The sequence below is a fragment of the Raphanus sativus genome, chromosome 4 (genome assembly GCF_000801105.2).
Source record: "Raphanus sativus cultivar WK10039 chromosome 4, ASM80110v3, whole genome shotgun sequence".
NCBI classification, from domain to species: domain Eukaryota; kingdom Viridiplantae; phylum Streptophyta; class Magnoliopsida; order Brassicales; family Brassicaceae; genus Raphanus; species Raphanus sativus.
In genome coordinates, this window is record NC_079514.1 from 9,029,523 (window position 1) to 9,057,408 (window position 27,886).

The 27,886-nt window shown below is 35.0% G+C and overlaps 7 protein-coding genes across 11 annotated transcripts; 5 read left to right on the forward strand and 2 right to left on the reverse strand.

Moving 5' to 3' along the window:
* Positions 1-5: 5 nt before the first annotated feature.
* On the forward strand, positions 6-918 carry LOC108836534 (ribulose-phosphate 3-epimerase, chloroplastic; the record flags this gene model as incomplete). The annotated part of the gene is made up of 5 exons (XM_057007938.1): positions 6-39; positions 146-255; positions 327-383; positions 483-552; positions 637-918. Coding segments are annotated over 5 exons (321 nt in total), but the record flags the coding sequence as incomplete, so codon positions are not given.
* Positions 919-1,297: 379 nt separating this feature from the next.
* Positions 1,298-4,408, reverse strand: LOC108836533 (two-component response regulator-like APRR1). The gene is made up of 6 exons (XM_057009186.1): positions 3,625-4,408; positions 3,351-3,512; positions 3,098-3,231; positions 2,848-3,009; positions 2,610-2,754; positions 1,298-2,535 (listed from the first exon to the last, which is right to left on the reverse strand). The coding sequence occupies exons 1-6, from the start codon at positions 3,758-3,760 to the stop codon at positions 1,538-1,540; spliced, it is 1,737 nt and encodes a 578-aa protein (XP_056865166.1). The 5' UTR covers positions 3,761-4,408; the 3' UTR covers positions 1,298-1,537.
* An 883-nt stretch (positions 4,409-5,291) lies between these two features.
* On the forward strand, positions 5,292-8,035 carry LOC108831454 (pentatricopeptide repeat-containing protein At5g61370, mitochondrial). The gene is made up of 2 exons (XM_018605004.2): positions 5,292-7,305; positions 7,638-8,035. The coding sequence occupies exon 1, from the start codon at positions 5,810-5,812 to the stop codon at positions 7,262-7,264; it is 1,455 nt and encodes a 484-aa protein (XP_018460506.2). The 5' UTR covers positions 5,292-5,809; the 3' UTR covers positions 7,265-7,305; positions 7,638-8,035.
* A 2,846-nt stretch (positions 8,036-10,881) lies between these two features.
* LOC108854623 (uncharacterized) lies at positions 10,882-12,188 on the forward strand. Its single transcript, XM_018628228.2, has one exon. The coding sequence runs from the start codon at positions 10,953-10,955 to the stop codon at positions 11,925-11,927; it is 975 nt and encodes a 324-aa protein (XP_018483730.2). The 5' UTR covers positions 10,882-10,952; the 3' UTR covers positions 11,928-12,188.
* Positions 12,189-12,719: 531 nt separating this feature from the next.
* Positions 12,720-15,571, forward strand: LOC108854622 (uncharacterized). Of its 4 annotated transcripts, none has more exons than XM_018628226.2 (13): positions 12,720-12,874; positions 12,980-13,066; positions 13,149-13,393; positions 13,576-13,648; positions 13,810-13,884; positions 13,969-14,079; positions 14,232-14,344; positions 14,502-14,604; positions 14,702-14,797; positions 14,874-14,906; positions 15,001-15,100; positions 15,197-15,281; positions 15,379-15,570. In XM_018628226.2, the coding sequence occupies exons 2-13, from the start codon at positions 12,980-12,982 to the stop codon at positions 15,503-15,505; spliced, it is 1,248 nt and encodes a 415-aa protein (XP_018483728.2). In that variant the 5' UTR covers positions 12,720-12,874; the 3' UTR covers positions 15,506-15,570. The 4 variants fall into 4 exon arrangements, with proteins under 4 accessions (XP_018483728.2, XP_018483729.2, XP_056865167.1 ...); XM_018628227.2 differs by having other exon boundaries at positions 12,722-12,874; positions 12,959-13,066; XM_057009187.1 differs by having other exon boundaries at positions 12,772-12,874; positions 12,970-13,066.
* A 271-nt stretch (positions 15,572-15,842) lies between these two features.
* Positions 15,843-17,102, forward strand: LOC108854624 (probable cytochrome c oxidase subunit 5C-1). Its single transcript, XM_018628229.2, has 2 exons — positions 15,843-15,865; positions 16,742-17,102. Exon 2 carries the CDS (start codon positions 16,761-16,763, stop codon positions 16,950-16,952), a length of 192 nt encoding a protein of 63 aa, XP_018483731.1. The 5' UTR covers positions 15,843-15,865; positions 16,742-16,760; the 3' UTR covers positions 16,953-17,102.
* Positions 17,103-22,154: 5,052 nt separating this feature from the next.
* On the reverse strand, positions 22,155-24,203 carry LOC108854625 (two-component response regulator-like APRR5). 2 transcript variants are annotated; one of them, XR_001949930.2, is made up of 5 exons: positions 23,719-23,859; positions 23,193-23,286; positions 22,877-23,089; positions 22,415-22,804; positions 22,155-22,326 (listed from the first exon to the last, which is right to left on the reverse strand). XR_001949930.2 is itself a non-coding variant. In XM_057009189.1 (2 exons), exons 1-2 carry the CDS (start codon positions 23,900-23,902, stop codon positions 23,240-23,242), a joined length of 231 nt encoding a protein of 76 aa, XP_056865169.1. In that variant the 5' UTR covers positions 23,903-24,203; the 3' UTR covers positions 23,058-23,239. The 2 variants fall into 2 exon arrangements, 1 of the variants encoding a protein (XP_056865169.1); XM_057009189.1 differs by lacking the exons at positions 22,155-22,326; positions 22,415-22,804 and having other exon boundaries at positions 23,058-23,286; positions 23,719-24,203.
* Between the last annotated feature and the right edge of the window lie 3,683 nt (positions 24,204-27,886).

The following is a 27,886-nucleotide window of genomic DNA, read 5'->3' on the forward strand; positions in this document are numbered from 1 at the left end:
CTGGAACCCCATTGAGTGCTATAGAATATGTATTGGAGGGTGAGTTTCTTTTTTTCTCTTCTCTTCTAACAACACTGCATTTGCTTCAGCGAGGGATGGTAGGATTATAACTCATTGGGAGTGTGTAATTTGTTTCTGGAATCAGTGGTGGATTTGGTCTTGATAATGTCGGTCAATCCCGGGTTTGGTGGACAGAGCTTTATCGAAAGCCAAGTTAAGAAAATCTCGGATTTGAGAAGAATGTGTGTCGAAAAGGTAATCGTTATAGCTACTTATAAGCTTATTGTCATCCTCTACTGACATAACTTTTGTCTTGTTTGTTTTAGGGAGTAAACCCATGGATTGAAGTTGATGGTGGTGTCACTCCAAAGAATGCATACAAGGTGAAGCCTCCAAAACTCTTCCAACTCTACTCATCTTTGGCTGTAGATACTCATGTTTCCCTAGAGACCTATGAATAATCTTTTTGTGAGTTGTAATAGGTTATTGAGGCTGGAGCAAATGCTCTAGTAGCCGGATCAGCTGTATTTGGAGCTAAAGACTATGAAGAAGGTATAGAGACACTTTGGACATGTATATATACTTTCCCAGTTTATGGATCAAGTGTTGTTTGCTTATTTCTAAAATAATCTGCAGCTATTAAAGGAATCAAGACCAGCAAGAAGCCAGAAGCTGTGGCTGTGTAATGTGAAGCAACAAGCTAAAAATATCATAAGACAGATCACCGAGATGTTTATGTTGTTGTTGTTGTCATTCACCAGATTGCATTCGACATAAAAATCCATAAGAATCAAACTCTCAATAGTTTTGAAGTAGCTCGTTTATACTCCGGTGTATCATCATTGTCTTGTAGATTTGGGGATATGCAGATTCAATACATTATGCAATTAATAAGAAATAAGCTGTGTTACATATGTATTTTTTTGACTTTGGGGAAAGAATCTTGCCCAAAACCTCAGGTATCCAAGACACATGAGCTCTCTTTATACAGTGATAATCATCTGCTTACCTCTGTAAAACCATATCCTTATTTACAAGAGCCTGAGGCTCAACCCCAAAAAAATTGCAAAGCTCGGAAGAAGTTTACTTATTTAGTTCGTAAAGACCAAACACAGAACTGGTGTTCCTACAGTAAAGATATGGAATACTGATCTCTTTTTTTTATGTTTCAAATCTTGTGTCCATCCGAACAAAAAGAGACGCTTTTAAGTATTGGAACTATGGAACACATGGATGGCTCTTTTCCATGGAGTGATCGTTTATACATGTTAAAACAGACGGGGAGGAACACATGAAAAATAAAATTCAAGAAAATTGCTGGAAGGAGAAGAAAAGGTTTATACATAACTCACTGAACATGATCAAACACATCTTATGTTTATCAACGAACTAAACATAGTGATTTTCAATGCTCTGCCAAAGCTGAGCCCATTATTTCCTTTGCAAATGAAGTACATATCCAGTGTTTTTGGCTGTAGCAGCAGCATCATTCTCGATATAAAACCAAACACGGTTTTCAGTTCTCTCCCATGTTTTCTCAAGTTCCAAGAGCATCATCCTGAGGAGATGAGTCTCGATTCTCCTCTTCCTCTTCATCCTCCTCATCCTCGTCATCATAGTCAGCAGAGTCAGGCTCAGGCTGCCCGTTCAAGTCAACATTTACGCCGTTCATTTTTCTAACAAACTGACCCTTAACACGTGGTCTCCTCTCAGCAAGCCGCTTCCTATTCACATACCTAATCTTCTTGTCGAAACACCTTTGGTTCCTTTTACGTCTAAATTTAAGCAAAGCTTCCTCTCTTCTGTCAAGTTTAGTCACTCTCACCTCGTTAGGAGACGGGTGGTTTCCTATCTGTGTCTGTGGCCAAGAATGATGATGATGATGATGGACCATAGGCATCTGACCATTCTGTGACATCTGACTGTGCTGTAACGATGTGTTCATGGGGTGGTGGTGGTGGTAATAAGGAAACCCTGTCATTCCATTCATATGATTAGGCGGACAATGAGGATGTTGATGACCATACTGAGGCATCATGCCTGCTGATTGCATCATAACTTGGTTCATGACCCCATGCATATAGTAAGGATACGCGTTTTGTGCAGCGAATCTCGAAGCATCAACTTGAGATGATGAATCCTTAGCAGCGACCCGGGTATCATTCATAGCTCCTTCTTGGTAACAACTCCTCCCACCATGAAGTTCCATTGGTGGTGGAAGCGTGCGTGACCGCTCAAGGGAATTTGGAACTTCTTGGTAACTCTTACTACTGTGAAGTTCCATTGGTGTTGGAAGCGTGCGTGACCGCTCAAGCGTGCCATTCACTGAGTTCTCTCCTTGAGCAGTGAGCTCTTTACCTCCTCTTGTTTGTTTGGTGTTGTTCTTGGTCACCTCACTTGCCACCACTTGAAGCTTCTCCGCCATACCTGGATGAACTGAGCCATTTCCATTGACAGTAGACTTGACATATGTGAAGAAAGCAGAGGACTCTCCAATCTTCAGTCTACTTTTCTTTGGCACTGAAGAAAATTGCGCTGCAAAAGAACCGTAGCTATATTAGAAGCTAGACTCGCTATTAGAAAGTGCTACATCAAAGCAATGCAATCACCTGGATTAGTGCTTCTTTTCGTAGGCTCATGGTGAGGCTCAGGAAGATGATTCAGTGGAGGCTCTATAACAGCAACGGCAGGAGTTGACGTGGCAGTGCCATCAGCACCATCGCCAGCACAAACGGAACCAGTAGCAACAGGCCACTGCCAGCAAAAGCATTGATAGCGCCAAACTAAAAGAAATTAGCTCTTTGCCTATTTTGAAAGGACTTGTAGGCTTTCATAATACTATCTCACCTCCTTTTCCTGATGGTTTCCTCTCTGAGGGTTGGTGGACCTAATACTTCTGTCATCTGTGTCATCAGAGAAGAGGTTGGTGCTGTTTGTGTTTGGATCACTTGGATCAGACCCCACGAGGTCAAACTCATAGCTCAACATATTCTTCTCAGCAAGTCCTAGCTGCCAAAAACAAACGCTCACTCACATAAACTTCATGTCACGGAGATCGTTCATTTCCATAAGATAAACTTCAGATAGCAAAACAAACCATGCGTCTTCTTCTCCACATGTGTGTCCACAAGTTGAGAAGCTCGTTGGTCCGAAGAGGCTTCACAAGGTAGTCAGCTGCACCTAGCTTCAAGCACTTTACCACCACAGGGACCTCGTCTTGCCTCGACATCACTTAAATTGAAAGCATTCACAAGATTAGTTTATCATCATGCCCTCAAAAGAAAAAAAAAACTTAGCAAAGTAGAGAAAGTAACAGTTCAGAAATGGATAAGCGAAAGAAGAAAGCTTACTAATGACAGGGATTCTCCGAAGATCTTTGTCACGTGTGATGTACCTCAGCATCTTCATACCCTTGGCCATTGGGAGATCAATCTCCGCCAGTATTATATCTATATCAGGCCCTTCTGCGTTAAGTGCATCAATCACCTGCCTTGCTGATTTTACTGACGTCACTACATTTCCCCACCCCCCAAAAAAAAACATCCATCCACAATATTCATTGTATAAAAGAGCAAAAAATTATCATCTGCAATCTACAGTAAAGAGCTAACTCTAAAACCATACCTTGATAAGAACACTGTGAAAGGAGGGTGAAAACCTCTCCCAGGCTATTGGGATCATTGTCACAAAGCAAAATCCTAACTCTGCTTCTGTCAATGAACCCATCTCCTCCTCCCTTACACTCTCCGTTCAAATCCATGATCAGATTTACAGATAACCCCACAAAAAAAAATCTAACCAAAGATAATAATTTTCCACTAACAAAACATTAGAAAAGGGGGTTTATACAAAAATTAAAGACAAAATAAAAAACCCAGACAAGAGAAAGTGCTATGATACTTCCATGGCCAAACCAAGAACTAGGGTTTCGGTACAGTGTCCCCCACAAAGCCGCCTAATTTGTCTATTTCAAAGTCACTTAATTTCACAACAACAAACCAAAAGTTACTCTTTTTATCCCCCAACCTAATCGTATAGCCATGGAAACGTAAAAGCTAAATCTAAGAACCAAAAAAAAGTCAAACTCTTTTATCTCCGGTTAAGTGTTGAGATCAAAAATCGATAGCAGCTCAGAAACAATCACCGGCGATCTGACGCAACGCCGGCGGTGAGATGAGGAGAGAGAGAGAAGGGACGGGGTTTTCCGACAAGAAGTGAGAAAAACACGAGAAAGAAAGAAAGAGAGAGAGATATTTGTTTTTTGTCAATCAGAGGTCAAATAATGAGAGACGGACGGTGAAAGAGGGGAAATGGACGATGGTAATCTGAGGCGTTGATGAGGATGGACGGCGGAGATTGGAAGTTTCTCCGACAGTGCGCGTTGGTGGGACGCGCGGGGATATTTTAGGACAAGGAGGTGACGTGGAAGAGAAAAGCGCAGAGAAAATAAAGGAAAGAAAGTGGTGAGGATAGTTTGGTTGAGATAGAGAAAAGGCCACGTCACTATCTGGAAAATATCATAAGATATTTTTGATGGTGGAGATACAACCTAGATAAGATGCATCTCCATATCAAAATCAATATTTTAAAATTTTGACAAAACAATTTGAGAAAATCTATGACCAAACCAAAATACCAAACATTAGGATGCTTTCCCATTTCGTCTTCGACTTTTTTTGTCGGCCGGGCTCGTTTAATCAAATTTGAAAGAAAAAAACGAGACAGGAATTTTTATTTCAGTTAAGATGTAAGATAGTATGATTTTATCACATATACTCTACAGACTACATTCAGTGGCGGTTCCAGGAAAAAAAATGACTGGGTTCAAGATGGTATAACATATTTTTGAAAACAATCCATATATTCAAACACTAAGTCAATATTCGTGTGCAATACATGTGTGTATTTTAAATGGTACTGCATCCATTTTGTTATTCTCATAATCCAGTCTATATAATTTACATGACCAACAAAAATAGATGCAATGTGTACACTAGAAAACTTGTGTTAATGCCCATATATGGGTACCTCTCATTTTGTAGATTTTATATCCGATAAATGTCATATTCTTGACCAAAAAAAACATAGTGTCAGGGTAAAAAATATGTTTTTTTTTTTGGTAAAAAATATGTTATCCTATTAGTGGTTGGGTGAACCAAATTGTTTTGTCGTCATAATCATAGAAATAGTTGTTAATAAGTAGGCTAAACTTTTATAGCAAGTAGTCGACGTCCTAGCAATATTTTTTGTATTTCCGACTGGCTCTGTATAGACGCGAATCTGGTTCACCCAAGTGGACCAATGCGGCATAGAAAAGCATAACATATATCAAGTTTATTCGTTTGCAAGACACGTCTCGTACCGGTCAACCTTTTATTACGTTTTATTGACCAATTATATGAGTTTAATTAGTCGAAAGTTAGCTAACAACAAGAAGATATCGTGAAATTCGATCTTTCCATAAGAATATAGTATTTTATCATGTATCGCTTTGACTTCGGGGTAATCAATCCGGTTAGCATTTCTCCTTAGAACCGTCGTCTCCCGATTCTCGGTTTTATCCGGTTTGATTACGGTCTTGTACTTGATCTGTCTATTTGTATAACAGCCTTTGAACTGCAGTAGTTAGTGTTCTGCAAAAACCATGTCTTGTAGTGGGAACTGATTGTCGTGTTCTTTAGAAGAATTTACACCTGAGAAACGTGTATCTTCGTGTAGCATTTTCATAACCCTTTCAATGAGTAGACATCTCTAAAACTCTGAAGGAGCAAGTGCAGACCAACTGTTCGATAAAATTCCTCAGATAACGATGATTTCGATAGTCAGATCAAACGGGTTTGCATTTCTAACGAACACTTCAAAACCTACACGCTATTTATGCTCTCATCACTCGGTAGACCATGCATCGACGGAGTTGCAGGAAGAAGTTATTCGCATTGTTTCTTCCCACATTGGTGGTCTTGATGACCTTGAAGAAAACTTGAACAAGGTTTCGGTTTCTACATCACCCAACTTCGTTACCCAAGTGATTGACTCCTGTAAGAACGAGACTTCACCGAGAAGGCTGTTGAGATTCTTCTCCTGGTCTTGTAAAGGCCTTGGCTCCAGTTTACAGGACAAGGAGTTCAACCACGTCTTGAGAGTTTTGTCTGAGAAGAAGGACTACACAGCTATGCAGATACTCTTATCAGATCTCAGGAAGGAGAATCGGGCCATGGATAAGCAAACGTTTAGCCTCGTTGCTGAAACTCTGGTTAAGATTGGTAAAGAAGAAGACGCAATAGGTATCTTCAAGATCTTGGACAAGTTTTCTTGCCCACGAGATAGCTTCACGGTGACGGCTATTATAAGCGCGCTCTGCTCAAAGGGACATGTGAAGAGAGCATTGGGAGTTATGCACCATCACAAGGACTTAGTATCCGGTAACGAACTGTCTGTGTACAGAAGTCTTTTATTCGGTTGGTCGGTTCAAAGAAACGTGAAGGAGGCAAGGAGAGTTATACAGGATATGAAATCAGCAGGGATTGCTCCGGATTTGTTCTGTTACAACACGATGCTTACATGCCAATGCGAAAGAAACGTTGCTCGAAACCCTTCTGGTCTCGTCCCTGAAGCTCTGAACATTATGTTGGAGATGAGGTCTTACAGAGTCCAACCTACGTCTCTTAGTTACAACGTATTGCTTTCTTGCTTGGGAAGGACGAGGAGGGTGAAAGAGTCTTGCCAGATTCTAGAACAGATGAAGAGATCAGGGTGTGATCCAGACACAGCGAGCTATTACTTCGTTGTGAGGGTGCTGTATTTGACAGGGAGGTTTGGTAAAGGCAACCAAACGGTGGATGAGATGATCGAGAGAGGGCTCAGACCCGAACGCAAATTCTATTATGATTTGATTGGAGTTCTTTGTGGTGTCGAGCGGGTGAATTTTGCTCTTCAGCTGTTTGAGAAGATGAAGAGAAGCGCTGTGGGTGGTTATGGTCAGGTGTATGATCTGCTCATAGCAAAACTATGTAAAGGAGGAGAGTTTGAGAAAGGAAAGGAGCTTTGGGAAGAGGCAATGTCACTTGGTGTTACGCTGAGTTGCTCCATTGAGTTACTTGATCCTTGTGTCACAGAGGTTTTCAAACCCATGAAGAAGAAAGAAGAGGCTGCTTTGGTGGATCCTCGTGCACTCAACTTAAAGATTCGTCCTAGGATGGATAGAGCCAAGCCGAAAGTGAAACCGAAACCGAAACGCAGGAGCAAGACGAAGAAGAACATATGATGTAGCAGCAAACAATGTATGTATCGCAAGATAAAACTCAGGTAACTTCTTTTGTGTGTTTTTGTTGAAATAACAATGCAAAAGCAACGAGTGGGCTTTTAGATTCTATTGTTCTTGTCTTGTCACAATGACGACAATAATCTCTGTGTTCTAGTTTTGAGCTACTACAAAAACCGTAATCAATTCGAATGTTTCTTATCTATAACAAACCAAAAAGATGGTGTGATTGACAAAACAAAATTATTATCAAAAAGAAATGCATACACTTGAAACCTATCTGGGAATAGATATGCTTTTTTGCCATTTTTATTGCATTGCCAATGGTTTTGTAGTTGTACGCTAATCCTCTGTCTCTGGCTCGATATGAACTCAGTGACTTGGGTGCAAAGGAAGCAGCCACAAGGAGAAACTATTCTGTTTTTACCCCTAACAAGCAGTTAGACCCATCACAAATCCTGTCCGGAGATTGTGATGAGCTTGATGATAGGTAAAACATAGTTTTGGATACAAGTCCATGACATTTATATATGGCTATCACATGAACCCAGGATGATGGTAAGGTTTTTGACCCAGTTAAGCCCAACATTTTAATGTGAACCTGCGAATTGGTTTATTATTCTGGTCTGCCCAATACATATCTAAAGAAAACCATCTTCCCCTCCATTGATCTGTCTCGTTTTTAAGGCTTACAACAGTTGTAGAGAGTACATATATCATATCAAATATTTTTTTTTATGATAAAAAAAAAAAAAATAGTGTGCCAGCCAGGCAGTGTCTTATTTTTGTAAACTAGTGTTTGTCTCTCTTATAATTCGATAACTATTTCAATTATAGCTACAAAATGTGTCTTATAGCATGTTTCTAAGTCAACTTAAGTTTAGATAATTCTAAGATGTAATTATTCAATGAGCCATATGTATGTAGTTTTATTTCTTGGCCACAGCTTTACAGATCACAAGTAAACATTCCAGCCCTAGTTGCACGTGAATTTCTTTTTCTTTTGCAATTTTAATAAATTCGAGTTATGTAACAAGTACTCGTGTTGACAAAGACTAATTAAATAAATTATCCGAACTAATCCTAACGTTAATTTTGCTTAGTAGTCTTTTTTTTCTGACAACTTTTTGCTTAGTATTCTCTCTTTTACGATTCGGTTCTAAATTCTTGCCTACGATCCACATAAATGAAATATATTATACGTCAACCAGTGAAACAAAGAACGGTATTTGTAGTTATGGTTATATATTCTATGATCTTAACACGTATTTTATACAGTTTAGAGTTAAATTCCAACATGAGATTTCAATATCAGTACGTAATACATACAAAAATGCATAATTCATTAGGTAGATTATGTCACAATATTCTGGATCGGTTGATAAAACAACACTATCCAAATCACACTTAAACAATTTTTGATGAGTTATTTGATCTACAAATTATATTGATGATAATGATTGTATACAAACAGTATTAAACATACTTTAAGATACTACTGATTTATTGATATATAATGGCATAATAAATATTTTATTAGCTGGGGGTTGTGAGTGTAGATTTTAAACTATAAATTATGAAAATTAATCTTCTTCTTATCAAAATAAATAAGTTTAAACTCAATAAAATAATTCCAGTTTTTTGTAAACAGAATACAATTCCAGTTAGAAAATATAATTGAAAAAGTAATTAGCAAAGGTGCAAGTGCAATATGTCAAGAACATTGACTTTTTAAGAACGTTGACTTGAGATTAGTCGTAGTAAATCGTCCATTCTAGTTTTTGGAGGGCCTTCTAATCCCACCATACTAAGGTCTATAAACCAACCATTTTTTGTGTTTAATAGGTTCCATGTTCATCTTTAAGTTTGATTGGATATAAAGGATTGTATCCATTTTTATTTATTGATTAAACACTAGTTAATTAAATATGTGTTACTTTAGTTCAATTGTTTAGTCATGCGGAAGCAACTAAACGTTTATAGTTAAATCTAAGAATTTTTTTTTAATTTGTTTCAAAAGAAGCATTATATATACAAACCATTATACTTTGAAATAATAAACATTGATTTACAGCATACATAATTCGGTAGTGTAAGAAATAAGCATCTCAACGAGAAGGGATCATATTGGTTATTCACCTAACCATAGTGTTGTTAGATGTTTGGTTGTACTAAACACAACAATACCAACACCACACGCATTTTTGTGAGATTTTACCTGATTTACAAGTAAAGTAATACATTTAACTCTTATTATTTCTCAATTTGAGATTTTTTTATCCAAACACAATTTGAAATTTCCTTCTCCATGTCACATGTGTAGATTTATATATACATAAACATAAAAAAGTTGTCTTACCTGGTAAACGCTAACCCTTCTAATGGAACTCACTAATGATGGATCACGCTTATATTGTTACAATATGCCATTAACAGAAATAAATTATTGACAGTGGATAATAAGAAACGAAAGAATATTTAATATACAGAAACTATATACAATAAATATTAAATTTCAACAAGCAAATGGAGAGCTCCCTAACCACCAAATCCAAGTCAATAAGTCTGCATACCAGAGGTTGGACAAAGTTTGATAATTTATCACCTCTGTCGAAATTCCTCTCTTGATTATTTTGAATCCAAATGATTTGTTTGATTTAATAGGCTGTATTTCATATTATAGAATTGTTATAACTTATAAACATGCTTGTTAATAAATATATATACATGGATAAAATACAGTTACCTATTGTTAGTAGATAACATGGTACAGGCTATAGACTTTTTGTAAAAGTTCTTACGTTTCACTAAAGCTACACTTAGTCGGTTTGGTAACTTGCGTATGATTAAGTCGCCTCGCGAAAAGTTTGGAAATTTCTCACTCAAGAATCATCCTAAGCTGTTTGCATTATGAAAAAAGCATAACACGAGCACCCATATAGTTTCCATTATAATTTTAGTTATTTAAATTTACTTACTCTTTTGAGTTCTTATCATTATTCAATTTCTTGAAAGCTAAGACTTCCAGTTTCCTCAAACCTATAATTACTAGGCTTTCAATTGAATACTTATATGAGTCTATGTATTAGTATTCTTTTTTTATTTGACAACGTCTACGTATTAGTATTCAATTGAAAGCCTTTGTATACATCTATGACTATACATACATGTATTTATGCAATGGAGTGTATTGTAAGCATCGAAATCCAATTAGAGCAGTAAGCATATCATACAAGCAACAGACTTTTCAAAAAAAACATGTATCAAAATCAAACCCAAAAATAGATTTATTTCTCCTAACAACATTACCTAAGAAACAAATCTACATTATACCCAATTAAACCTAACAAAGAAACTTTGTGTATAATATTATAATTGTATTCTACTCACAAGAAATACCATTTCCATGCAAAAAGCACTGCTCCTTTTATTTGCTTTACAAGAAAAAGGAGAGTTTCATTTTATTAAATTTTCTAACTAACTCCTCCATCGTCAGGCAAAATCGGTTGGCCTATCTCTATTCCCTTCTTAAACAATTTAACACCCAACCCACAAATTATTTAGTAATATATTTATAAATAATTACATGTTTATATACATGTATATATAGAAGACCTTATTTGAAGAAACCTATTTCAAGATTTGTTGGATCATTCATTTTCAGCTTGAAAGAAAAATAGCAAAACTAGAAATGAAGAAGACAATGGAAGAGCCAAGCAAGATCATGAGAAGATCAATCCACACTTTCCTCAAACACTACGACCGAGCCACCACCGCAGCCTCCCTTCTCCTCCCTTTCTCAGCCGCTCTCCTCCTCTCTCAGCCCTTCTTCTCTTCTTACTCTTCCTCCCTTCATGGGAGACTAAACATGCTCTTCCGAGGTGCTGGTTTCTCTTCTTCTCTGGACTTCTTCAACATTCTAAGCCTTAAGCTCTCGCAAACCCTCTCTTCCTCTCTGTTCACTCTCCCTTTCTCCCTCACTTTCCTCCTCCTCTCCAAAGCTTACATCATCAAGCTTCTCTCAAACAGTCATGGAGATTCCTCTGTTTATTACTTCCGTCTTCTCAGAACTTACATTTGCAACTCTTTCTTCCTTCTCTCCGCAAACGCCTCTGCTCTTGCTCTGTTCTTCTTATCATTCAACATCCTCGAATCATTTGGATTCTCTTCAAGAAACTTCTACACTCTCTTCTCCTTATCCTCAGCCATTATCTACTCCATCATCCTCGCAAACGCCTTCGTCATCTCCAACTTAGCATTGGTTTCATCAACGTCCTCTTCCTCAGGAGGATACACAACAATTCTCAAGGCGTGTCTTCTCATCCAAGGAAGAACTTCGACAGCACTGGCTCTTGCCCTGCCTACCAACCTCGGCTTAGCAGGTATAGAAGCCTTGTTTCAGTACAGAGTTGTGAGCTCTTATCACAAAGGAGACAGAGACATCACATCCATAGCTCTCGAAGGAACGTTCATAGCTTACTTGTACGCTCTCTTCTTGGTTCTTGACACCATAGTCAACTTTTTATTTTACCAAAGCTGCGTCAAGAACGATGAGGATCAAAAGATAGGTAGAGAAGACGAGTACTCTATCAAGATTCAAATCAACGAGACAGAAAGCACCAAGATATGCATCAAAGGGCCAAAGAGTTTCAAGGAAATCTTGTGATTTTTTATTTTAAGAGATTATTGATTCTTTAAAGATACTCTCAGGTAGCTTTCAGTTCAAAGAAAGGGGCAAAGGTAGACGGTGGAGAACAAATCAATCACAGGATCTGCAAACTTCTCTCATTCTGCTTTTGTTTAATTTAGTCATCATTTGCCTCTTTTACTTGTCATCATGTAAAGTAACATATCAGACACTATATAATTAATGCCAATCTTGTAATTCACATTTGGTTAATCCTACAGTGGAATTTGATTGCCGACATTTTATGTATATCCCTAAGCAACGGTTTAATTACTTTCTTAATTAAGTTAATGAAGATGTTGACAAGATTCGCATTAACAAGAATTAGTCTTAAGTCTTTGAGCATAGGTAAGTTTAAGATCAATATTTCATTACAAAGATAGAAGAAGTCACAGTTTTTTCATAAAACAGACGGATCAATAGACGTTTTGTTTTTTTTCTTTGAATTGAAATGTTCATAATAAGTTGATTTGATTAATGTTAATGCTCTCAGGTTTACACTCTAAATAACGACAAGAGTGCTAGTGAGTGGTCCTTATCACTAATCTCTCTTTACTTGAACTTGTGAAAGCAAAACCCTTTAAGACAAGCTTCTGTTTTAATCTAATTTTCTTCTAATGGAGAGAAGAACATAAACAAAGCAAACTAATACTTTTTATATAATAAGATGTTTTTATTTCCAGGTAGACCGACCGGTTCAACGGTCGAATTGTATTCTAAACGGTCCTACTAAACCAAAATCAATTTAAAAACTGGAAACCGGTTCATCTGACCGAACCGACCGGTTCGTGGGTTAAGTGAAAGCTCTCTAGGGTTTATGATTCTCTCTTGTCATAGCTCCAGCCAAGTTTCTTCTTTTTTCACAACTTGTTCTGTGCTCGCGGACAGCTTTGAGGTCGACGACTCAGATTCTCGACAGTTTTCAGGTTAGTTTCCTCTGATTACGGTTCTGCTTCCTAAAGTTATGTACTTTCTTAATCTTTGTATCTGTAATAAGACTTGATTTGTAGTGTTTAAGGAGTGTTTTATAGATGGGTGGGGGATCAAAGATGTCCAAAAGAGCAAGACTTTATGAAAGTGAATCAGAAGAGATGATGAGCGAGGAGGACAGTCTCCAGGTGTTTTCTTGTGCTGCTTTTTGTATGGTTTTAAGGTTGTTTTAGATGGCTGTGTAAGTGAATTAATGGGTTCTGTTATTAGGTGGAAGGGGAGAGCGAAGAGGAAGAGTTGTCTGATGGGATAGAAGAGGATGGTGAGGGAGATAGCATGGAAGGGAGTGAAGAAGAAGAAATTGATGATGAAGAAGGAGATAGTGACAAGGAAGATGTGGATGGAGAAAGCGATGATGGGGATGAGGATGAAAGCGATGATGGGGATGATGACAATAAAGATGCTGCCATGGAAGAGCTTGAGAAAGAGTACCAGGAGCTTCGTTCACAGGAACAGTAAGACTTATCTTCTATGAACTATCTCTAGTCTTATTGAAGTCTTAACTTGTTTAATTTAGCTCAGTAGCATATACAAGAGTTTTAGCTTGATTTTAGAGAAGTGGGGATTGAGCTTATTGTATCTATTAGGATATGCTCAGTAGCTCACTTGTTTAATATGCTTCTTCCTGGTGGTATAGGGATATATTGAAAAACCTGAAGCGTGATAAGGGTGAGGATGCTGCTAAAGGTCAAGCTGTGAAGAACCAGAAGGTAAGACATTCCATTCACTGTTTCTGATGTAGTCCTACTAGGAATCACCATTCATGGATTTGCAGATGTATATACCAACATTTATACTGATGAAGTAAAATCTCGAGAGAAATTCTGTTTAAAGAAAGACTGAATATTTTATTTTGTTTCTCCATGTAAAGGCTCTTTGGGATAAAACTTTGGAGTTCAGATTCTTACTTCAGAAAGCATTTAGTAGTTCAAACAGATTGCCACAGGTAAGCTCTCTTCGCTTCTCTTCTTTTTTCTATTCATCCTTGTTTGTGTCATCATACTTATATCTGAAGGAAATTGATTTCCAGGAGACTGTCAAATCGTCTTTTTGTTCGGAAGACGAGAAGGTCTCAACAGCATATTCAGAGCTAATTACTTCTTCTAAGAAGACATTAGATTCCCTCTTGGAGTTGCAAGAGGTATGTACTGCGAAGATATGTTTCATCGTTCCTCTTCTTTTCTCCTTTGTGATGAAAACTATTTATCTTGCTTCTGTAACTGTACGCTTGGTGTATCCGAGTGTGTTGTCTCTCTCTGTCACCTTTCTTTAACTCTTTTAATAATTTTACAGGCTTTGTTTGAGAAGAATCCCTCGGTTGACCAACAAGCAAATGGTACCGAATCCAATAAATCAGATGCAGAAGATGGCGATGAATGGGACAAAATATCTGACTTGCAAAAAAGGTAATCTAAGACTAACTGTTTTAACTGGACAATTTTGAAAATTCTCCTTGTTCTGTTCAAGCAAAAGAGTCACTGTTTAGTAAAAAAAAACATGTTTTGTCTTCATTCGGTGACCAGTCTCATTTGTTAACACAAAATTTTGGTCTTTGCTATGTAGGATGTGTGTGTTCCGAAACAAGGCTGTGGACAAATGGCAGAGAAGAACACAAGTCACAACTGGTGCAGCTGCTATAAAAGGAAAGCTCCATGCCTTTAACCAGGTATAGACAATCAACAAACACAGATAACGACTTTGCTCTTATGCATTTGTGGATTGATCAGTAATCTAACTTTTTTTATTTTCAAAAAAAAAAACAGAACGTTAGTGAGCAGGTTGCTTCTTACATGAGGGATCCAAGTAGAATGATAAAACAAATGCAACAATCAAGATCAACTGTTGCTGTTTTTGGAACTGTAAGTTTTGGCTTTTTAACAGTAAAACTATCAAATACATGAGCTTGTTCTGATCCCTTTTAAGTATCATTCACAGGTACCTGAGGAAACCATGGAACCCAAGAAAGAGGTATCTGTCACAGTTTACTCTAGCCGAGTCAAAGAGGATCAAATATTACGCCCATGGAACTCTAACATGTATACACACTCTTTTTTTGGTTCAGGAAAAACAAGTTGAAGGAGACCCTGAACTAGTGGAGGATGCAGAATTCTATCAGCAGTTACTAAAGGAGTTCTTTGAGACAATCGATCCAGCTTCCTCAGGTATAGTTTTGACTTGTGTTGAGAGTCTAGTTTTGATTTTCTTAAAAAGCATCCAATCCGTTTTTACTGAAATATCAAATCTTGCTATTGGCGCAGAGGCGGCTTTCTACGCGATGAAGAAATTTCAAACGAAGAAGAGGAAAGTTGTGGATCGGCGTGCCTCTAAGAGCAGAAAGATCAGGTAATAGTTTTTGAGTTTGGATTATTATTATTCATCAGCATGGTTTTGAGTGTTTTCACCTATTCTGAATCATATCGTTGTGTGTAAATTAAACTAGGTATAATGTGCATGAGAAGATTGTCAACTTCATGGCTCCACGACCTGCGAAGATTCCTCCAAACTCTGCAGATTTGCTCAAGAATCTGTTCGGTCTCAAGACCAGAAACAGTCTGTCTGAAGCATAAATGTTTTGTTTTAAAAACCCGCAATTTATTAGATTGGTGCGTTGCTGTAATACAATCCTTTGATAGCAAAAAAAAAAAACTCTTATATATCAAAACATCATTTCAGTTTTCTAATAATCAGAATTGTTAAATTTCAGTAGACAGAAATAACACAGTATGTGCAAAAATCTACGTCGATATTCTGTTCGTTGTGGTTTTCAGTTTGAGTAGTATGAAAAAACCTAGTTACGAAGGCAGAAACGCTGTCGTTTTTTGTTGAGTTCTGAAGCCCTAGAAAAATGAGCTACATATAAAAACGCACATCATAAAAACAATAGTTCATTCTGTATTTCTCAGCTTTGCCAAAACTCAGTTAAACAGGTTTCTCTCTCTGATTCTTCATACTCAAAGATTCAATTTACCAGATTGTTATAATATATAAAGTTCCCTGCTTTCTATTGCGTGTTTTTGCCCACAATGACTCTGTTTTTTATGGTCTACATACATCTGTATAATGGCTGAAAAAACAGAAACTCGATTTCATGAACTGGGTCGATCCCTTTCTTATGTTTGGTTGGTTTAGATATCGAAAGTTTTCAGCTTTAAATTTCTGTTGAATTATACAAGGCTTTGTTTGATATGTATGGAGTGGAGATGATGGAATGATAAAAGTAAAAGGTCTGAGCAGGATGCTTTATGGGTGCTGTATGTGGCTATTATTGATGTTTAATTTAGTTTCGAGGGGACAATGATTTAACCTTAAAAATTAGGAGAGGGCCCTTGTCCATGCCTTGAGCTTATGGCATCTGTGGCTCCGCAAACTCTCCAACAATGAACCTGATTTTTTGCCACTTGCACCAAATGTTGCGGTGTGGCTTCGAATCTGATGGGTCGATTTTTAAAGGCTTGGGGTTGCTTTCTAACATTGATTGCCAATCTAGAATTCTCCCTATATATATATACATTAGTCTCCTTGTGGCTTTGTTATCATCATTTGGCTGCCCTCATAAATCTCCTGCACTGATCAAAGACCTCCTTGACTGATCCACTCTATTTACTTTTATCATGAGATTAGCTGTAGATTCTCTTGTCTCGGTGTTTTCATGGTTTAAGCTTTTGGGAATATTGATAGACCTCATAGTATGTGTAGTAGAAAAACAGACAATTGATGTTATTTGTTTTTTTATTGAATGTTAAATGTTTTTTTTTTGGTCAATGTGTATTCACGTTCTATGTTGGTTGTGGTTTAATGAGCAGGAGAGTGAGGAAAGAAGAGATGGCTGGGCACAAGATTGCACACGCAACCTTGAAAGGTCCGAGTGTTGTGAAGGAGTTAGTTATCGGTCTTGCACTAGGGCTAGCGGCTGGTGGGTTATGGAAGATGCACCACTGGAACGAGCAGAGGAAGACGAGGACATTCTATGATTTGCTTGACAAGGACGAGATTAGCGTCGTTGTTGCAGAGTAGTAGTAGTAGTATTTGTAGAGAGAGAGAGAGAGATCTTCTCCTCCAACACTAAATATTTTGATGATGATGATCACTTCTAAATTTTAGCGTTTGTTATTAGTTTCAAACCTATCATATCATACTTAATTCATTCTTGTTACTTTGGCACAATTCCTCCTTCCTTTTTCATAAAACAAGTTTCCAACAGCCATAAATAATAGTTCCACCAATTTGATGACTACTGTCTCAGACATCCCAACACAATCAGGCAAAAGCAGTTGCCAGATTCAGCTATAAAGTCCAACACTGAAACCTTCCAACTGTTATCAAACCTCTGCGTTGATTCAGCAGTTGTGCGTCTAGCTTTTCTATATTCATCAAAACGGATAAATATGTGAACTAGATGATACTTAAAAGAGGTTTATCTATATGTGATGAAAACATACCACACAACGTTGAGAGTTTAGGGGTTTATTTATAAAATCAATCACTAACAAATAGTGAGACTTGCGTCAAAAAGACACACAATGTATATATACATGCTAAGAAGAGACTGGCAAGTAGTGGCAACAAAGCTGAATGTTTGTATTAGGCATAGATGCTATTTTAGGGATTTGGCTTCTCCTGAGTGTGCAGGAGATTCAGAAGCGGTACGAGATGTTGCCTGATAAGGAATCTGTTGATGGAGGGTTGATGCTTGAGGCTGAGAAGAACGATGGGTTGGATAACTGTGCACCGCATCTCAGATACGCTCTACGGAGGCTCTTATTCGTGGTGTCTTTTCTCCGAGAGAGGTATATCTCCTTCTTTGGCTCAGTTTTAGTATCCAAAGATCTAAGTTTTTCTATAGAAATTTATTTTTAATAGTGTGCAAGACAAGATTTGCGGTGGTGTTGACATTACCTCTTAGCTTGATCTCTAGCATCAATGTGTTATCTCTACTGAAGCTCATTTCTGATTTTTTTGTCCGTTTCTTCATCCATGAAGGAACAAGTATAGCTGTTTTGTGTATTGCAGAACCCATGGGAGAACTAGAATTGTATGCAGGGGCGGATCTAGTTGCTTGGAGGGTGGGGCACGTGCCCCACACTAACTTTAAAATATTTGGTTTGTAACATCATTTTGATTATGTATTTAGCATATTTGGTTTAGTTAAGTCAATGGTGCCATAGCCTCACGTTTGACCATACATTTCTTCCATCTTTTATTTAATTTATTATTTTTTCATTGCCAAATTTTAATATGTCTAATTATTTTTTGTTCTTGTATTTTAATTTCTACCGTTCTTTTTTGGAACTAAGACTAATTTTTATTCTATCCGTTTCATATTAAATGTCGTTCTAATTTGTGTACACAGACTAAAAATTATTTAATTTCGTATATTTTCTATAAAAAATATCATTACACATACACATATTCATATTTCAACCAATAAAAAATATTATAAAGAATAAAATTAATAAATTCTGCACAGAGATGCTAAAACGATATTTATTTTATAACGAAAATTTTCTCTACAACGATATTTAATATTAAACGAAAGGATTACCATTTTTTCTTAAATTTTATTAAATTAGTTATGTATGTCTAATTTGTTCAAATATCTGTGTAAATATCAATCTGGGATTTCAAAACTCTTATTTTATACTCCCTTATTAAATATATATTTTTTGCTTATTACAAAAAATCAAAATATAATAATAAATATATTATTTATGTGATTAACTAATAATAATTCAATACCTTAAAGATTATTGAAAACATATATTATTTTATAATAATATAATAAAATTGTAAAAATATTTTATAAATTATATATAACTATATTGTGCCCCATATAAAATATTTTTCTGGGTCCGCCCCTGATTGTATGTGTGGGTTTTAAGCGTAACAAGCCGGTTAGCAGAAGAATTCAGACAAAGAACTCTCAAGTGTCTGGAGATGAGACAAAGGTCTTGATGGAATTGAAGTAGAAGCTAACTTGAATCCCTAAACCGAAAAGGAGACTGAAACAGATGTTTGAGACATGAAAGAAGAATCATGGAAGGAGACAAAGGGAAACGAAAACGATATTTTGATTATTGAACAAAGTGAAGAAACTTTTGGAGAGGGTGAAGCGTAAATGGTGGGGGAGGTTAAGGAGTACCAGATATTGATGGTCTGTTTCTTTTCTTTAGACGCACGTCTCTTTTTAACACGTCTGATGTTAATAAGGTTTTGGTTCTGGTTTAAAAATGAGTCATATTTCTCATGTCCATCCAAATCTACTGGCAAATTATGTTAATATTTTATATTAAACATGTATTTTAATATCGATTTGTCAAAGGTTCCAAAGTCATGTGGACAGACCAGTGTTGCATACTCTTCTTTTTTCGTTATTGAGAAAAAAGGGTCATGGATCCTGAAATCAGAAAGCATAACTTGAAGACTTTTCAAACATCATATTTAGAAATTCAATTTCATATTATTTTTTTATAAAAAAGACTTTAGAATATAAGCTTACATAAATTTATAGATATAAACATTTATAACACTGCATGCAATGTTCTTAACATAAATTCTTTGACATACAAATAAAATAATAGACAAACAAATAAATGAATATATAAATATAGATTTGTAATAAATAAATATCAACACTTTTTTTTAATTGTTATGATTTGTCAGTTACCAAAATTGCAAAACCTTCCAAATTCTATTTAAAATAACTATTTTCAAAATTTTCTCAAATAAAATGCTCTGTGTTCATATATTATATTTTTTACCTTTAACATATAATCTCCTTGTTTAATATTAGATGATGTTTTACATCGGTGAACATATATTAAGAAAATATACTTTTTTAGAAAGTAATATTAAAATATAATTTAGACATAGTTTCACCAATTAAAAAGGTAAATATTAAAATTATAATTAGTTACACCATTTTTAGTAATGTAAAGTTTTTTTTCAACAGTAATGTAAAGTTATTTAGATACTTGAAAACATTGTTGGTTGTTAAATAACAAAAATATATATAAAACATCATGATTAGTTAATCATCTGAAACTGAGGGAACAGTGTAACTTTTGTGCATAGTGCTTGGTATAACCTGTAATGTGATTATCTGATTTTCTTGCTTTTTCGGTTGTTTGTTTGCCTTTTCAGGACCAACAGATCCAAGCGATCCATTAAAATCTGATAACCAGATCGCGGACAATTACATCGTGGAAGACATCCACGCAATGATCGATATAAAAGCCCTACCTCTCAATGTTATGGTTCCATCCGGTGATGGGGATTTGGTGGCGTATAACGATAACCGCAATGCAGAGGGGGACTCGCCTTCACAAAACCCTGTCTACCTTGCAGACTACAGCTGGGGTTGGAGAACTTTTTTGGGTCTCGATCAAGGTTTAGTTAAAAAATACTGGAAAATTGGTGCTATTGCCTCGTTTACTGAAGAATTAGAGAAGTTGAGGGGTCCAGATGGGAAGGTGGATCCTGTTAGTTAATTGTATATGCTTCATTTGCTTAATAATTTGTATTTGTTTAATAATTTGAATAATTTTCTTCTCAGTCAAGAAGGGTTGTCCTTTACTAAAGAGTTTAAGAAGCTGGAGGACTCTTATAAGATTGAGTTTAAGAAGCAGAAGGAATCATATGCTGGGATTGATGGTATGGTTCATGTGGAACTGTACGAGGAATTAAAGATGGCACACGAGAAAAAGTGTCAGGCAGGTTATGAGGAACTGAGGAGAAAGTTTCAGAGATAACTAACTAAACTCAACAATTTAATAAAGAATTAGAATTTGAACCCGCAGATATTTTTTCTTTTATAAATATACAACTTTGATATTATCATAAATGTTTTAAATATATGATTTACATTTTAGTTTTTATGTTGTGTAACTATATAATCTTATTGTTTAGATTTCTTATTCGACATTATTAATACATAGTGATCTATTTTATATATTTTACTTAGTTATTAATTGTTATTGTACACAATACATTTTAAAATAAATTTAGCTATACTGTAAAAGTATATGGCTGCTGCTGGTCATTCCTAGATGGAATACATGGAATAAAAGGAATAATCATCTGTGGAATGAAAAAAAATGGAATGATAAATAAATTGGAATAGAAACTGAATTTTTTAGTGGAATCGGAATTCCAATCATTCCACACATTCACGAGCCTTTTTCATATGGAACAGATTTTACAAAGGATTTGTTTTTAAGTTTTATTCCATTTTTGGAATATGTGGAATTGAGTTGAAATGGTTTTTCAAGTAACTGGTAAATAATTTTTGGAATCGTGTGGAATGATGCATTCCAAATAATTTCATTCCATAATGTAGCATTCCAGTTGCAGCCTATATTTTTACAGTATAACTAACCATTTTAGAAATGATGATCTAATATTTTAGTCCATATCTGATTAAAATATGTTTAATTAAAATCACTTATTATAGCATTTATATATGTTGGTAAATTATATTTACCAATCATAATAAACAAATAAATACAACAAAATGTTGATAGTTTCAAAAAAAAAATATAAATTGTGAAAGTTTTAGGAATGAAACTAACTAATGTTGTTAGCCGTAAAAATAAGAGTGGAAAATTTGAAATATTGAAAGTAAACTAAGGGGATTTCAAAAGGATCTTATTAATATCTATTTCTAGTAAAATATGAATAGATCTAAAATTTAAATAATAACATTTATAAATAGATAAAAATATGATTCTATTTTAATAGATTAGTGGTTAAGTTTTCTTTTATTACACAGCAACCCATGCAGCAAAGGAGAGAGCAGCAAAGGACTCTGATACTTTCATGGAGCAGCAAGTTCTTAAGTTTTTAATTGAATCTTTAGTTTTTGTTTATTTCGTACTTGTTGAATTACAGATTAAAAATCTGCGATAATAGTGCAAAAATCAATGACGAGTAACTTAAAAACATACGTTTCATAAGACACGAAATGCAATTGAAAAGATCCTTTAAACATTGGTAAAAAAAACTTTCAAAACAGCTTTTGAGTTTTTATGTGATTACATAAATCATCAAGAACTATGTAGAGAGTATACACATTTTTGTTATAGCATTCTTCAGTATAAAAACTCATCTTCGCTTGGCTTTGTTTGTTCTATTTTCTTACGTATTTCTCACAAGTTCTTGATCTCATTGTTTTTTGTTTCATTTTTTAGTGTTGAGACTTTTATAATAGAGTTTTGTCAATCGTATAATAACCCTCTTGCAAGATTCAGAAACTGCAATCCATCATATGTTTTACATTATCTCTAAACTCAACAACTCAACAACTCAACTCAGTAGACTGGACTTGACGAACGAATTGTCCTTTGATGCGAGGCAGTTGCTCTGCTAATTTCTTCCGGCTCTCATAACGGACCTGTGTGCAAAAGTCATTAACAAATGTTTAGCAGCCGTTGGTTCTTAACATAGCCGTTATGTGTTCATCAAGCATCAAAATTTTATACCTTTTTCTCAAAGCACCTCTCCTTGCTCTTCATCCTGAATTTGTTTAAAGCAGCTTCCCGTTGCAGAGATTGCTCAAGTTTCCCAACAGAGGACGAGTATCCTGTTGATGATTATAATCAACGTAGCTGGTACTGCAGTGATTGCCTGTTCCACTATGTTCTTCTCTCCTCTATATCCATTGAATTCATCTGGTTTCAACTAAAATGCGGACCAGGTGAGTCAGAACTATTCTAAAAGCTGGCCTCGTTTCTTGGAGGCAGTTCAGATACATTGTACTGGTGGATTAGCATAGTGTTGTTATCATCTCCACTTGCCCCAACGTTCTTTCTTTGATCGGTAACCAAGGGAGAGACAGAACATTGTGTCTGCAACGGCTTGTGAACACGTACCTGGCAACAATCACCATCAGCAGAAAGAAGGACGACTGTTGAAAGATTAGTATTAGAGATTAGACAACTAACCGTGTGAAAGCCGAGGGGCACTAGAAGGATGAAGAGAGGAGGGTTGTTGGTTCTCACAATCGTATTTAGCAACGCTTTCTTCTCTGTGGCTTTGTCCGCTTCTTCTAAAAGACGCTCTCCCATGAAGTCAATGGCCTCTTTCGATGAGACTCTTGGTATATCCTCCACAACGTCTGCGCTCTCACCTTGCATCTCTGGTCTTGAACATGAGCTCTGCAAAGAACAAGATTTTTAACTTTAGAAAGTTAGGAACACAATCAAATACACAGGTGATAAGGGTTAGGAGAGCGTATCCAGAGATCGAAGGCAGATCAACCTCTGTCAATTATCAGATCAACGTTTTCATGCTCCATGATATAAGGGTTAGGAGAGCATCTCCCAAGCTTTCAAGCCATCAGGTACAGCAGCAACTGAAAAGGCACAAGGAAACAACAACATTAAACCATTGAACTCGTTGTAAAAAATTGAAGACTCAAAAGTCAAACCAGTAAAAAGGGTAATTGTTTTTCGTTTGTATTCTAGATACCGAGTTAAACTGCACCGTAGCAAGAACTCAAAAACTCTGTTCATTTTTGTGGGAAAAGGGAAAAAACAAAAAAACAACATTTTATGGGGAACAAAAACTCAGTGCAGATTAAAAGAAAAAGACTTTGGTATGCTAAATACTTTGGAAAAAAAAAAGGAATCTTTGTTTATAATCGAATTACATAACTAAACATCGGATTGACATTATTAGCAACATAGATTGGCGGCCACAACACAACGATCAAAGTTCAGACAAACAATTCGAAAGGACAGAGATTCCCCCAAACATCAAGGGAATTAATGTCTTAGGAACTAACCTCTGTAACTGCATTTCCTGAGGAGAGCAGAGATTAATCTTTCTGGTGGAATCTTCGGGAGAAACCTCTCCCACGTCACCAGACCATCTCCGCCGCCCTCTGCGGCGTCCTTCTTCCTCATCTTCCGCCGCGTTCCTTTCTCCACCACCGTCACCTCAACAACTTCGTCGCTCACCACTCCCATCTCACAGAACTAAGTAGCTGAAAAAACGAAAAAAATCTTTTTCTTCTCTAATATTACAGAGGAAAAAACGAAAATATATCTTGCAAGTCTGGTGAATGTTCCAACGGCTGAGATTTGAATCTGAGTAGAAAATGCTCGTATTAATAATATATATTTTTGTCAAGGTTGGATTCAGAGCTATCAGATACACTGACAAACAATAATTTGGTTAGGTAACATATCAATTCCATCAATTAGTACGTATTACTACTTTTTCTGTTTGGTCTTAACTACAGTGGAAGAAAAAATCCTTATTCTTCTCTAATATCTTGCAAGTCTGGCGAATGTTCCAACGGCTGAGATTTGAATCTGAGTAGAAAATGCTCGTATTAATAATATATTAATAATTTTATTAATATCTTGCAAGTCTGGCGAATGTTCCAACGGCTGAGATTTGAATCCCGAGGCCAACCGACCGGTCAAGATGCTAGTGGAAAATATCTAGTAGAGTTGGCTGACGTGGCCACGTCTGATTTATTTAAACAAATAAATTCTAATAAATTACCAGTTTTATTTAAATTAGAACCTCACTGCACAATCCCCAGAATTGAGGTTACTTTTAGAGTATCTCTAATCTATTTCTACATTTGTTTTTATAAAAATATTTAAAAGTAAAATTACTCATTTATACTTTTATTTTTTTCCTCTAAAATAGAAATTACTACTTTTTTCTATTATAAAAAATAAATAGTATTTCTCTATTTTTACTCTATATTTAGAGATCTTTATTTTAGAAAAATATATTAAAACAAAACGTATTTGCATTTTAAAATTTCTTTATTAAATAAATAAAATAACAAAATACATTGAAGATATTCGTTTTATATTCTCTCATTTTCTTTGTGCATGACTATTTTGTGAAAAGCCTATATTTTCTCACTTAATTTATCTAGAAAATGCTCGTATTAATAATATATATTTTTGTCAAGGTTGGATTCAGAGCTATCAGATACACTGACAGGTAATTTGGTTAGGTAATTGATGGAATTGATATGTTACCTAACCAAATTATATATTTTGTCAGTGTAACACTGTAGTTAAGGTCAAACAATAATTTGGTTAGGTAACATATCAATTCCATCAATTAGTACGTATTACAACTTTTTCTGTTTGGTCTTAAGTTTGCACCAATCAATTTGTGTTTAGAAATGATAACAGCGTGTATGAATAAGACAATTAGGTTAAACTGAGAACGTGATTTGTTTGTTGGATTTGATTACTAAGTTAATTTTGTTTTTCGTATCTCATGGCATGTTGCCATGTATATAATACAACATGGCTTATAAATGGCTTCATAGTCACCATAACCATGACTAACCACCACCACCAAATTTTCTTACGATAATGTCCTTTCTTACTATTATACCTTCCATTCTAAAATGTTATATTATCATTTTCAACTCTATCTTTTACTGCTGAGGGATCCGTACGAATTACCACCATCACACTTGACAACTAAATCAATGAGATATTCTGAATAATTTGGTTAGGTACCGTATCACTATCATCAAATAATTGTTTGTACCTTTGTGTGCCCATTAAATTTGTTTCAGTCGAAATTGTTTTTACAGGACAACAGTGTATGAATAAGACGGGGGTGTAGGAAAGGACGAAAAGATATTGAGTTTTTTGGTCCGTCGATATATGCATGCAATGGCTGTAAACATTACAACCATTACTTGGATACAAGAGCTACTACCGACAAATACATATTAACAAAATTGACAATCAATGCATGATTATTGATTGAAAGGTGACCCTAGTTAACGTGTAATGAGTTATATAACCATACGTAGCGAACTTATACTATAGTCGGTTATTTTTCAAATTGTTATGAAACTATGGAGAAAAAGAAAGAGTTAAGAAGAAAAATGCTGTGAGCATCAAAATCTATAATAAACGTATTGTTTCAATCCAATACCTTAATATGTTGGTTAGTGAAGATTAGTCGTTTCCTTTCCTTTGATCAAACCATCGGATCACCCTTATCGCTTTAGAAACTTTGAATAGCATTTACAATGCAATTAAATTTTAAATGACAAAAGAAATTCAGCCAATTAATCATAAATGTACATTTGGAAGAAGGTGTTCTAGTGGAATCCTCAAAGTTTCTCCAAGGCAGGTATTTAAACAAAGTTTTCTATTATTCTTTGACTAAAATAATTAAATATGAAGAAAAATATAGAAATGTTTCTCTAATCAGACACTTTATAAACCTTGTTAGATCCCCATATTCTACCTGTTTCTTTATCAATGGCTCGATTTTTTACACTTAGTTAAATAAATAAATTAATTGCAATATTAGTTTAATACTACTGTAAAAAATCTCACTATTCGGGCACTACAAAAAAAGAGGTGAATTGAATCACTTAAATGGTATCACTTAACCAAGTGATTCTATTTTAAGTCACTTATTTATAAATGAGACAAATAATTTTAAATTAGCATCATTTATAAATAAGTGATATTATTATTAATTTATTTTGCATCAATTCAATAAAATGATATTTGTTTTGGTACTTTGTATCACTTTACCACAAAATGATACTAAGATATAAAGTTACATCAATTAAATAAATGATGCATTATTTTTTTTTTGTTGACATCACTTACCAAAATGATACATAATTTTACTTCACTAAAAAATCGATGCTAACTAAAATTATTTAACTATATTTTCTTTGACACCAGTTTAACAAAAAAAATATGCTATTGTAAATTAAATGCTCAACTAAAACATTTAAGTTAATATATTAGTCAAAAAAACGTTTAAGTTAATATAAAGATAATTTATGTTAATAACAGTGAACGTAAATATGTAAAATTCCAGAAAAAAGGAACCACTATCATAACTACTAGAACCAACTTTTAAGCAAAAAAAAAGCTACTAGAACCAATCTCGTTAAGAAATTAAATAGCATAACAACAATAACGTAGATCACGATCTACGATCGTTAAGGGATATTTGTTTGTTTTTGTTTTGCTTTTATTTGATTGGTCATGCTTCATATAACTGTTTCAACTCAGTAAAACAACGTTTATTCTTCTTTTGTCAATAACCAATATATGTCTTCATCTTCATCCTCCTCTTCTTCTTGCTCTTTAAATTTCTTATCAGTTTAAAATGTATGGTTCTAAGTTATTTGTCCGTAACAACTTTTCATTATGATGCCGATTTGGTTTCTCTTTAGGAAGGATATGAAAATTTATGAGAGGTACTATTTTCTTCTTTCTTATTTCTTCAATTTGTCAAGTTCTGAGAAATTTACAAATTTATAGGATTTTCTGTTTGTTTATAGATCTTTAGGAGTGTCCAGAGATACAAGAGGATACAATATTGATTTGAAATGTGGAAGAAGAATAGAAGTCTCAGAAAGTCTTCATGCCACCAACGCAGATTCAAATATGGATGCAAAGAACGAAAAGAAAAGAAAGAAGAACAACCTCGATTGAAGAAAAGAAAGAAGAACAATCTTTTCTCTGTAAATTTGCCTTCATGTTTCTTTTTTCTTCATTAGCATGTATTCTCACAGAAAAAATATTAATAAAAATTATTTAACTTTTGTTTATAGAAATGCTCTATGACGATAATAATTAAATTAGTATTAATATTAAATTATTTATAATTTTAATATTAATATTAATTTAATTATTGATTAATATTATAAATAATTAAAATCAATTATTGTAACGGCTGCTAATATAACATCATTTGAAAAATTGATGTAATTTTTAATATCACTTTTCACAATTGATACATACTAGAATCATTTACAATAAGTGATGTGAATATTTAGTTTTTTCACATCAGTTTTTTAATAAAATGATGCAAATTATTTGCATCACCACTTTCAAAGTCATTTATTTAAGTGATACAAAACTCTTTAACATCATTTATAAGTAATACAAAAATTGAAAATAAATGATGTTAAACAATGTTTTTTT